Source organism: Hypanus sabinus, chromosome 18 (genome assembly GCF_030144855.1).
Source record: "Hypanus sabinus isolate sHypSab1 chromosome 18, sHypSab1.hap1, whole genome shotgun sequence".
Classification (NCBI taxonomy): Eukaryota; Metazoa; Chordata; class Chondrichthyes; order Myliobatiformes; family Dasyatidae; genus Hypanus; species Hypanus sabinus.
This window is the reverse complement of record NC_082723.1, coordinates 55,106,676-55,118,894: the sequence shown is the minus strand read 5'-3', so window position 1 is coordinate 55,118,894 and position 12,219 is coordinate 55,106,676. Positions and strand designations below refer to the sequence as shown.

The 12,219-nt window shown below is 44.0% G+C and overlaps 1 protein-coding gene across 1 annotated transcript in view; it reads left to right on the top strand.

Annotated features, from left to right (window-relative positions):
• Window positions 1-12,219, top strand: part of LOC132407608 (glutamate receptor ionotropic, NMDA 1-like) — an 85,435-nt gene that overhangs the window by 14,633 nt on the left and 58,583 nt on the right. The window contains exon 3 of the mRNA XM_059994369.1: window positions 11,717-11,817. Within this exon, the coding sequence (XP_059850352.1) occupies window positions 11,717-11,817 (101 nt within the window). The remainder of the gene's footprint in view (window positions 1-11,716; window positions 11,818-12,219) is intronic.

Here is a 12,219-nt window from a genome sequence, read left to right as displayed (position 1 = left end):
TTTTTTCACTATTTAAAAATAAACCTGCTTCCTGCTGGTTACACATTCAAACATTTGAATAGATTTGTCAGATATTGATCCCCTATTAACTGCTGCATGTTAACTAATTTAGGCTTTTTCCTGTGAATATATCATCAATAACTGGTTCTAACACTTTGCTGACATTTCACATCAAGCCAACTGGCCTGCAGGCTCTGGTTCCCTTCTCCCTTCGTTCTGAAACACCAGGGTAACATTGGCACCTCACAGTTTGCTGTGATTCCTGCAGATTCTGAGCAATTTTGGAATATTTTATCATATTTACCCAGTACCACTACAGCAATCTTTAAACATGTATCTTGCCCAGTTGAGGACTGGGCATTCTTTATCCCATTATTTGTTCTGTCTTTAATATTAAGTTCTTCACTCACTTTAGAACGTTGCTTCAGGGTACAGTAGGAGTGGTGGGAAGAGGATTAATTTACCTTCCTGTGGCCATGAATTGCCTCACACAGAATGCTGGCCTAAGTTAACATGTTTGTTTGGCAGAGATGGTCATAGCCAATTGGGCCAGGATCGACAAGCACATTCAAACATCAGGTCAATGACACACCAATTACATCATTGAAAATTTTCACTTGAGAATATTTTCTGCCTCCCTCTTCCCTTCACGTATTTCCTCCTGTCCTTCCCCCTTCCTTTCTTCTAATACATTTGTTTTGTTTCCCCATTCTCTCTTTTCCTCCACTTCCATCAAAAATCCTCATGCATATCTCTGCTTTCCCATTCCCTCCTCCATAAGTCCGTAAGATCATAAGACATAGGAGCAGAATTAGTTCATTGGGCCATTGAGTCTCACCTGTCATTTCATCATGGCTGATTTATTTTCCCTCTTAACCCCATTCTCCTGCCTTCTCCTTATGACCTTTGACACCCTGACTAACCAGGAACCTATAAACCTCTGCTTTAACTATACTCGATGACTTGGACCCTATAGCGGTCTGTGACAATGAATTCCACAGATTAATTACCCTGCGGCTATAGAAATTTCTCCTCATCTCTGTTCTAAATGGACATCACTGTATTCTGAGGCTCTGCCCTCTGGTCCTAGACTCCACTACAAGAGGGAACACTTTATCTAGGCTTTCCAATATTCAATAGATTTCCCCTCATTCTTCTAAACGTACAGGCCCAGAATAATCAAACACTCCTCATATGTTAACCCTCTCTGGACCCCTTCCAATGTCAGCACTCCTTTTCTTAGATAAGGTATCCTAGACTGCTATTAATACTCCAAATGCAGTTTGGCCAGTGCCTTATAAAGTCTAAGCATTACATCCTTGCTCTTATATTCTAGTCCTCTCAAAATGAATGTTAACATTGCAATTGTCTTCCTTACCACTGACTCAATCAGCAAGTTAACCTTGCAGAAGGACTCCCAAGTCCCTTTGCACCTCTGATTTTTTGATTTCTCCCCATTTAGAAATAGGTCTATGCCTTTATTCCTTCTACTAAGATGCATGACTGTATACCTCCAACACTGTCTTCCATCTGCCACTTCATTGCACTTTCTCCCAATCTGTCTGTCCTTCTGCAGACTCCCTGTTTCCTCAAAACTACCCGCCCTCCATCTATCTTTATATCATTTGCAAACTTGGCCACAAAGCCATCAATTCCATCATCCAAATCATTGACATTTAATGTGAAAAGAAGCAGTCCAACACCTAGCACCACAAAAGACCACTTATTAGCAGCAGCCAACCAGAAAAGGCCCCTTTATGCCGACGCTTTGCTACCTGTCAGTCAGCCAATCTTCTATCCATGCTAGTATCTTTCCTACAATACTATGTGTTCTTATCTTATTAAGAAGCTTCATGTGTGATACTATGTCGAAGGCTTTCTGAAAATCCAAGTAAGCAACATCCACAGACTCTCCTTTGTCTACCCTGCTTGTCAGTACTGTTTCTTCCACAGTCTCTTCAGTTACCTCCCTCAGAAACCTGGGGTGTAGTCCATCTGGTTCAGACCTTTCAACTTCCTAAACATCTCCCTGGTGATAGCAATTACACTCATTTCTGCCCCTGACACTCTCAAATTTCTGGTTTACTGCTAGTTTCTTCCATAGTAAAGAGTGATACTTATTGAGTTTATCCGACATTAGTTTTGCCTTCCATTATCGCCTCTCCAGTGTCAGCTGATATCCACTCTTGCCTCTCTTTTAATCCTTAATTATCTGCAAAAACTTTTAGTATCCACTTTGATATTATTGACTACTTTCCTTAATATTTCATCTTTTTTCTCCTTGTGTTTTTAGTTGCCTTCAGTTGTTTTTTAAAAGCTTCCCAATCCTCTAACTTCCCACTAATTTTTGCTATAATATATGCCTTCTATTTTCCATTTATGCTGTCTTTGACCTCCCTTGTCAGACACAGCCTCCCTTTAGAATATTTCATCTCTGAGATGTTTCTATCCTCTGCCTTCCTAATTGTCCCCACGAACTCCAGTCACTACTGTTCTGCTGTCATCCCTGCTATTCTCCCCTTCCAATCAACTTTGGGCAGATAGTCTCTCATGCCTCTCTAATTCCCTTTACTTCACTGTAATTCTGATACATCTGACTTTATCTTCTCCCTCTCAAATTGCAGAGTGAGTTCTATTATATTATGATCACTGCCTCCTAATGGTTCCTTTACCTTAAGCTTTCTATCAAGTCTGGTTCGTTACTCATTACCCAATCCAGAATGGCTGATCCCCCTAGTGGCTTCAACCACAAGCTGTTCTAAAACACCATCTCATAGATGTTCTATAAATTCTCTGTCTTGGGATCCAGCACCAAACTGATTTTCCTAATCGACCTGCATACTGAAATCCCCCATGACAGTCGTACCATTGCCCTTTTTGCATGTCTTTTTATATCCTATTCTAATTTAGATTCCACAACATGGCTACTGTTTGGAGGTTTGTATACAACTTGTAAAAGGGTCTTTTAACTCTACCCACAAGGATTCTACATCTTTCGATCCTATGTTACCTCTTTCTAAGGATTTGATTTCATATTTTACCAACTGAGCCATCCCACCCCCTCTGCCTAGCTGTCTGGCTTTTTGAAACATCGTGTATCCTTGGATGTTAATTCCCAGCTATGATCTTTTCTCAGCCATGATTCAGTGATGCCCAGAATGATGTACCTACCAATCTCTAACTGTGCTCCAAGATCATCTACTTTATTCCGTACACTGCGTACATCCAAATATAACACCTTCAGCCTTGTATTCATCACCTGTTTCAATTTTGCTTCCATATTGCGCTTCAACTCATCTCACTGACTGCAATTTTGCCCTTTCATCTGCCTGTCCTTCCTCACAGTCTCCCCACACACTGCATCTACTTGTATACCAACTGCCCCACCTTCAGTCCTATCACTCCAGGTCCCACCCCTCCCCTGCCAAATTAGTTTTACAGTTCTTGCAAACCTGCCCACAAAGATATTGTCCCCCTCAGGTTCAGGTGAAACCCGTCCTTTTTTGTACTGTTCCTATCTTTGCCAGAAGAGATCCCAATGATTCAGAAATCTGAAGCCCTGCCCCTGCACCAATTCCTCAGCCATCCATTCATTTGCCAAATCATACTATTCTTACCCTCACTGGCTATGGCACAGGTAGTAATCCAGAGAATACTACCCTGGATGTTCTGCTTTTCAGCTTTCTACTTAACTCTCTATATTCGCTCTTTAGGACCTCTCTCTTATATGTACCATGACATCTGGCTGCTCACCCCCCCCCCCTTTTAGAATGCTGTGGACCCAATCCGAGACATTCCTGACCCTGGCACATTGGAGGCAATGTACCATCCAGTTGTCTTTTTCATGTCCGAAGAAGCTGCCGTTTGCTCCACTATTACTACTACTCTCCTCTTCTCCCTCCATCCACCCATCCCTTCTGAGCCACAGAGCTAGATTCAGTGCCAGGGACTTAGTCACTGCAGCTTCCCCCAGTAGTTCGCTCCCCCCAACAATATCCAAAGCGGTATACTTATTATTGAGGGGAATGGTCACAGAGTACTCTGCACTGGCGGCCTTTTGCCTTCTGCAGATTAGGGGTGACTTATATCCCTTTAGCTCCTAACTCACCTTCTCATTCTCTCATGTGAGCTGAAGGTCCAGTTCCATAACATGGTCTCTAAGAAGCTGCAGCTCAATGCACCTTGTGCAGGTGTAGTTTTCAGGGACAGGTGTAGTTTCAGGTGTAGTTGTGCAGGTGTAGTTTTCAGAGACATGTGTAGTTTCAGGTGTAGTTGTGCAGGTGTAGTTTTCAAAGGTCTCCCAGAGTTCCCACGATTCACACAAAGAACATACCACTAACTCTGGACCCATTCTCAGCAATGTAGTATTAGACAAAAAAAAGAGAAAATCAAACTTACAAGAAACATGCTTAGAACTTCCACCTGTGCTTGCTGAAGACTGATTGAGCTAAAGTCTCCCACTCTAACACTGGCCCACTCCAACAATGGCCACTTCACTTACACCTCTCTTCCTTTTATTGGCTTAAATAAAGCTCACTCCCAATGAGACATGTTCTTTTCAACTGGCTCTTACCTTGCAATGATGTCTCTCTCTCTCTCTCTCTCTCTCTCTCTCTCTCTCTCTCTCTCTCGCTCTCGCTCTCTCTCTCTCTCTATTATGACACCCTCCTGAAGAGATGTTGTCTTTTCTCCTTCTTCACCATATATCTGATTTTCCTTTAATGCATCTTCCTTCCTTTTCCTTCTCCCTCCTTTTCCATCCTCCCTCCTCTGCTCCCTCTCCCTTCCTCGTCCCTTCCCACCACCTCTTCTTGCCCTCTTCTCCCAACCGAGTACCTCCTTACCTTTCCTCTTTGCATTGTTCCAACCCCTATCCCCGTCCTCCCGACCTGTGCCCACCTGTATCAGACAGGACAAGATCCAAGAGTGGGTATTTTGTTCCTGTCTGTCATCCTCTAATTGTCCCTTTGTATCATCAGATCATCACATCAGTGATCAAGTGAGCTCAGAGCTCAGGGAGGGCTTAATTTTGCTGTGTGTGAGTTCTAATGGGTAGTGTTGCGGAACTGCAAGGGTAAAAAGACCCAGATGTGAGTTTTATACAGGCCTCTTAACAGTAGCCAAGATGTGGGGTACAGATTATAATGGGAGTCAGAAAAAGCATATAAAGAGGGCAATGTTACAATGGTCGTAGGGGATTTCAATATGCAGGTAAGTTGGAAAAATCAGGTTGGTGCTAGATCCTAAGAGAAGGAATTTGTAAAATGCCTACAACGTGGCTTTTTAGAGCAGTATGTGGTCAAGCCCACTAGGGAAAAGGCAATTCTAAATTAGGCATTGTGTAATGAACCAAATTTGATTAAGGATCGTAAGGTAAAGGAACCCTTAGGAGGCAGTGATCATAATATGATAGAATTCACCCTACAGTTTGAGAGGGAGAAACTAAAATCGGATGTATCAGTATTACAGTAGAGTAATGGGAACTACAGAGGCACAAGAGAGAAGCTGGTCAAAATCGATTGGAAGGGGACACTAGCAGGGATGATGGCAAAACAGCAATGCTGGATTTTCTGGGAGTAATTTGGAAGGCACAGAATCAGTTCATTGCAAAGAAGAAAAAGTATTCTGAAGGGAGGGTTGACACAATTGTGACTGACAAGGAATGTTAAGGACAACATAAAAGCCTATAGCTAGAAATAGTGGGAAACTAAAGGATTAGGGAGCTTTTGACTAGACAATGGAATGCAACTAATAAAACAATAAGGAGAGAAAAGATGAAATATGAAGGTAAGCTAGCCAATAATCAAAAAGAGGATACCAGTTATTTTCAAATTTATGAAGAATAAGTGAGAGGCAAGATCTTATAATCCTTGATTGATCTGTGGTGGAGAAACCTGTCCACAGGTTTGAATCTTCTGAGAGAAAAAAAATGTTCTTATCTCCCATTTTAGAGCTTGATGCCTTTTTCTGAGACGCTGGCCCTTTGTACAATTATTGCCAGCTGGATAATCATCCCCACTATTTCATTACGCTCTCTCGAGGTTTAAGATATTTCAAGAAACAGCCCAGTCCATTCATACAACTGTCCCTTCATACTAGGAATCGGTTCACTGAACCTTCACTTTTCTCTCTCCCTCTTTCAACAAGGAGACCCGCCCTGTACCCAGTGCCAGATGTGGTCCCACTATTGTCTCTTCCCCCTTTCCTTCTTGACAATGGCCAAGATTCTGTTCACCTTCTCTGTATATTTTGGCCAAGGCGTTCATTTATCTAAACACCAGCTTCAAAAAGTTCACAAACTTTAAACAATATTTGTGCATTCAAGCAGATAACCTCTCTGTCATTCATGTTTCCCAATCTGTTACTATTTAGAAATTACTCAGCTTTTCATATTTTTCTCCTTTCATCAACATAAGCTGTATATGGTTGGTCTTCTGCCAATGTTCCTTGAGTGAGTCCAATCCAGTAATTTGAAAGTGATCTATTTGTTGCTATCCTTTTCTTTCTGTATAAAACTACCTATCTGCACCAACATGTCATCCCTGATCCCGTGTGCAATAACCTTTGATATAGATCCTTACAATCGTCTTTAGAAAAGGCAAACATGCCACACTCACTCTTCGTCTTCACTACCTGCTGGTCACATTCTGCTGGTTTGCTTAGACCACAATAAATTTGAAGGATTTTGCAGAGACACCACTGGTGGTATCTCTTCAGCAGCTTGAGATGCTCACACAGGGTAGTTCATCTCAGAAGCCTACAGAAGGGCAGGGATTACAGCTGCCCAGCACCCCACCAGCTTCATCTTCCTCTTCTAACATTTTCATCGAATGGCTGTAAGGTTTGCTCTCAACCAGGAGTCAATTGTGAATTTTATCATCAGCAGCTGCTGTGAGATGGGAAGTAGCCCATGGTTCTACAGTCTTGTGGATGTTTATTCTTGGGCAGTGTTGTACAGGCAAAGGCTGAAAGACCACCGCTGCTTTGTGGATGTTAAGTTTGAGGCACATGCTTCTACTTGCTTCACTGAAAAAAAAAAGGGTTGACGAAGATCTAGAGAATTCAAGACTCAAACTGCAGCTGCGGTCAGGGTGACCTTATTTCTGGTGTCAAGGAGTAGGGTGAACAGCTTCCATCAACCTAATAAGAGAGCTTCACTTTAGTAGGAAGGTAGTTGGGAGGGAGGCACAAGATTGTTAAAATCTTGTCTGGCACAAGTCCGTACTGAGATGGAAATCTTTGTCAATCTTTGGTGGAACCCAGCCTTGCATGCCCCCAGTAAACATTGATAAGAAGATGTATTTCTGTGGGATGATACATTTGAGGAGGATGCATCAGTTTCTTTCAAATGACAGATTCTGTGGAGGCCATGTCTGTGATTGGTGCAGCTCCCTGCATTTTGTGACAATCATGTTGGCCGAGTCTCTGGATGAAGGGAGCCCTCACTGTATTTCCAGGATCAGCTGGTTGAGGTGAAACCAGGTAGTGATGTTTCCTGTGGCTGATGTCTCACAGAGACACCTCTCTAGCCAATGTAGGTGGATGCATTTCCCTCTGTGGAGCCTACCATGATTTCAGGATTCCTGAGGTTCCCTTCACATCCTCTGTCCAGGCATGAGTGATTGGGTTGTGTGATTGTGTCCAGAAACCCTCGCCAACAAGTTTGAATCTTCAGCACAGATTCCTCAGGAAATTCCTACTTCAATCTGATGATTGAGAGTTCCACTCACTTATGGAGTGAGGGATTGCAGATCCAGTAGGGTCAGGGGTTAGTGATTTAGTGGAGTAAGGACTCAGTTATTCTGAGTGAGTTGTCAATACACAGATCTGGGAGGGCTGACACATAACTGAAGAGGTAAATTTATGAAAAGTTCATTAAAAATATATAACAAAATGCACCAGGGGTTGCAAAAAAATAAGAAAGCATAAGTTTAAGATCAGAGGCGAGAGATTTAAAAGGGACATCTGTGGCAGCTTCTTCATGCAAAGGCTAGTGCAGAAACAGTGGTTGAGGAGGACACATTTACAATGTTTAAAAGCCATTTAGATAAGTACTGTAAGTAGATAGGAGAGGTTTAGAGGACTATGGGCTAAACACAGGTAGACGGGGTTAGCTTACAGGCCAACATAATCAGCATTGACAGGATGTGCTGAAGGACCTGTTTCCATGATGGATGACTTTGAGTCTAAATAATCCTGAACGTTTCTTCAGAGAAAAAAAGAATGAGAGACAAGGATTCCTCAGGAAGCACTTCTTCAGACTAGGATGGCTGGAATTTGGAATTTTATTACCCAGAGTAGTTTGGGTGTGATGACAGATAGAGTTTTCAAGACCTATCTGAAGACTGTGAGCTTTTTCCTACCAGTCTATCAGTTAATGATGGTGAGAGACTGTGGAAACAGTATCAATGAGGTATGACCAGGGTGAATAGCAGGACAGGCTGGTGGGGGAATCATGGTCTTCTCCTTAAGTTTGGTGTCTGTGGGTGTTGGATGACATGTGCACTGTCCCTTCTGGTGGGCTGATGGATTTGCACAGCACATGATTAGAGAGATGGTAAGGCCACGATCAAGATAAGAATCAGCCCAGATAAATATTTGCCGCAAAGTCCTCATTAGCTGGTCATTTCACAATGAAAACTTTTTCCTGCAATGGCTAAATCTCCAGGCAAGCAAAGGGACTGTGGTGATGTCAAAGCAGAGTGTTACGTGAGGAGGGCGAGCCCACATGAGCAAAGATCAACCCCTGGTCCCCTTCCACCACCAACAAAGAGGCAGGGGTCAACAGTGTGACAGAACACCCTTTACCAATCTCCAACTACAGCAAAATCTCCAAACACTTATTACCTCCCAGAGCAAACCAGCCTGGTAGATCAATGGCCAGGCTGTCACCTATTCCCTGACACCCTATTGCAAGATTCAGCCACACTGACATTGAAGCAACTCATCAACACCATCACATTGATAACATCCCTCTTACCAGGTCATTGGGATAGGAGATCCTTGTCATTAGTTGGTTATTAGGTAATCTCACTCAACAGACCTGTAGGAATGGACGATTCCTCCCATGGGATTGACAGTGTTTTGCCTAACGAAGGGGAAAGCTCATGCAGAATAACAAAAGTCTCCCAATTGGATCGGATAAATAAGGATTTCTGAGGTGATGCCAACTGCCCCCCCCCATGCCCTCACTCAATCAACAGGATGGGAATTGTGGGAATGATTCACTGTTAGGGAAGGTAGTGAAGGCAAATATGAAAGAGAGTGTTAAGAGGGTCTTAGATTGGCATAGGAATGTGCAGAGAATGGAGGGATATGGACATTATGCTGGCAGAAGGGATTAGTGTAGTTAGGCATCTAATTACCACTTAATTCATTCAGCACAACAATATGGGCTGCACTGTTGTATCTTCTCTGACTCTCAGCTGGGACAGCAGAATGTGAACACTCTCGCTCAGAGCAGACCCAAGTCCTGCATGGAAGGTGTGAGAAGTCCTAGTGGGAGCTCAAGGGGGATGAATTATCTACTTCAATAGGGCAACAGGATGCAGTCCCCTTTTACACAGAAAAGACAGATCACGAAAAGATGGAACACCGCCACACGCAGGTTCCCCTTCAGTTTCTGCCCTGTTGAAACTTGTAAGAGTATCACCAAACCTCACCCTGCAAGTGTGCACACACCACTGCGGGAACACCTCACCAGCAGTTTTTAAGGGCAATTAGGAAGAGAAAATGTGGTCCTCCCCAGCAGCTCACATCTGAAAAATAAGTCAGCAAACATAACTGTAAGAAGTAATCCCTGGAATAAGACACCTCAGTTGATCATGGGTCAGCAACCCTTCAGAGTAAATCGATAAGGATGAGAGGCCCCTCTCATCACTCAGTCAGACTGAAATTTTGCTCTCTTTGGCCCAATGTGGATGGATTACAGAATGCACCAAACACTCATCAGGTCAGTCAGCACCTGTGGAGGGAGAAAGAGTTAATGTTCCAGGCTGAAAACCCTGCATCAGATCTGACGCTGATTCTCTCTCCATTTTTGCTGCCTGACCTGCCGAGTGCTTCAGATTTATTTCAGATTCATAACATCTGCAATTTTCAGGAATAAACTTCCCCCTAGGTCAATAAGGGCCTCCCCCGTAACGATTATGGAGTTACACTTTTTTCCAAATAAATGGAATTTCTTTCTGGCATTAGACATTTAATCCCACAAGCTCAGCCCTACTGCTTCAGCAGGGAAAACCATTCCTCCTCTGGGAATGAACGTTCCCCTCGTGTGCTGTCTCACATTCTGAGATGAGATGTCTGATCACGCTACATCCCTCTGGAGGTAGAGATGTCTGATCACTCTACATCCCTCTGGAGGTAGAGATGTCTGCAGTTTTCACAGGACTGAGACGATCCTTTTTCAGGGCACCCAGGAACAAGAAAGTTGCCTGTACCCACACCAGCTCATCAGACCCCTACTATTGCCCCCCCACCCAGTTGTCCCCAGAAACAAAGAGGAACCCCAGCAAGTGCAGGGAGGGAGATATTGCCAGTCTCCATCTGTTGTCCACAGTACCCTGGGCACCCTGGCAAAAGCTGACGTCAAAATATGCAGAGCTCACATTCCCGGACCTGCAAAACCCAGTGCCGCAGAGCTTACCTCACTGTGCCAGTGTAACAGAGGCCTTCCCACAGCTTCGGTGTTACGTAGCTCGCACCATGGATGCCGTGCCATACTCCAGCTTTACAGGGCCAGACTCAGGGCTGGTGTCCCAGAGCCTGTGTCAGGCTCGCCCAGTCAGCCACCCCGCGCCGATCCCACAGAACCAGCCGGCCAGTCAGAGCGCCACAGAGACAGTGTCACAGACCCTGTTTCACTGAGAAGGGGGTGGCTGTATCCGTGTTAACGAGACAGAGCCACAGAACTTTCAGTCAAATGAGGAGCAGTTTTTTATTTGCAAGCTCCAGTGTTACGTATTGACCCTGAGGAGAAGAGAGGGTTAAATTGCTTACTACACGTCATTTTCAACTGTTTATAATATTCTTCTGTGTCTGCATATTTTCTCTGTGCACATTACTCATCAGAATAAAAAAAGGAACTTTGAAAACAAGGACCAACATTCGTATGACAGCAGGCGAGGACCAAAGGTATATTTGCATGTAGAATGCACGAGCCCACCAATCTTAAACTAACGGAGTAGCCTAGCCGCAGTCACAGTATGACCAATGAGACTGTTCTGGGAGCACGCTGTTAGTTTCAAACAGATTATTTGGTTTGTCAATGAGAATGGTTAAAGAACATGAGTCGCCCTACCTAACCAAATCTTGTCATAAGGACACGTGCATGTTGAATAAAGACTAACTTGCAAGTTTCTTAAAGTACATTTTAGAATCAAGCCATGACTTTTTCCCGAGACTACACTCCCTTTAAGACGCTATTTTGTTTTTTTGAAAGACCGACCAACTCCTTCTCAGGTTGAGATGCATCTTTTCTCGTCTATTCTACTCTGTCAGCTGCACGCACCCTTTTTTGGTCTTGTTCTATCTTAGTTTGCATGCCCAGTACAGAGAACCTGTAGCTCACATTGGCTCCGGACGGGGCCTAGTTCTTCCATCGCCTTTAAGATGATCTTTGCTGGAGATCAGAGGCGACGTTGGTGGAAAGAGCCTGCGGAAGAAGGGTTTGGACAAGTTGTGTAGTAATTCTGAATCCCTGCACCAACTACAGGCTGAGAAGGTCCTGCAGTTTGAACCAGGCACCACAAACATGACATCAATGCTGCTGGAAGCCAAGGAACTGGAAGCCAGAGTCATCATTCTGTCAGCCAAGTAAGTGCCTAACCGTCAGAAGACTGACACACAACGCTCACCCTGTTCTGTGCTTATCCCTCTTTCCAGGTGCAGTTCACGAGAAGGTGCCATGCATCCTTGAGTTTCTGCTAAACTCAAGACCGTTCCTCAGAGCCCCACCTCAGAGCCAGTTCTGCCCGCCGTCTCCATCGGCACACACCTCCTCTCCGCTCGCCTTACCCAGTTCTGATGAAGGGTCTTCAACCTGAAACACTAACTCTGCTTCTTTCTCTGCAGATGCTGCCTGACCTGCTGAGTGTTTCTGGCATTTTTTAATTCTTAGATTCTGCTGTTTTAATTCCACCCACTCAGTCCCCTTCCTTGTGTCCATCTGCAATCAGCCCACTTTTCTATGTCTACCTGTACTCAGTTCCCTACCCC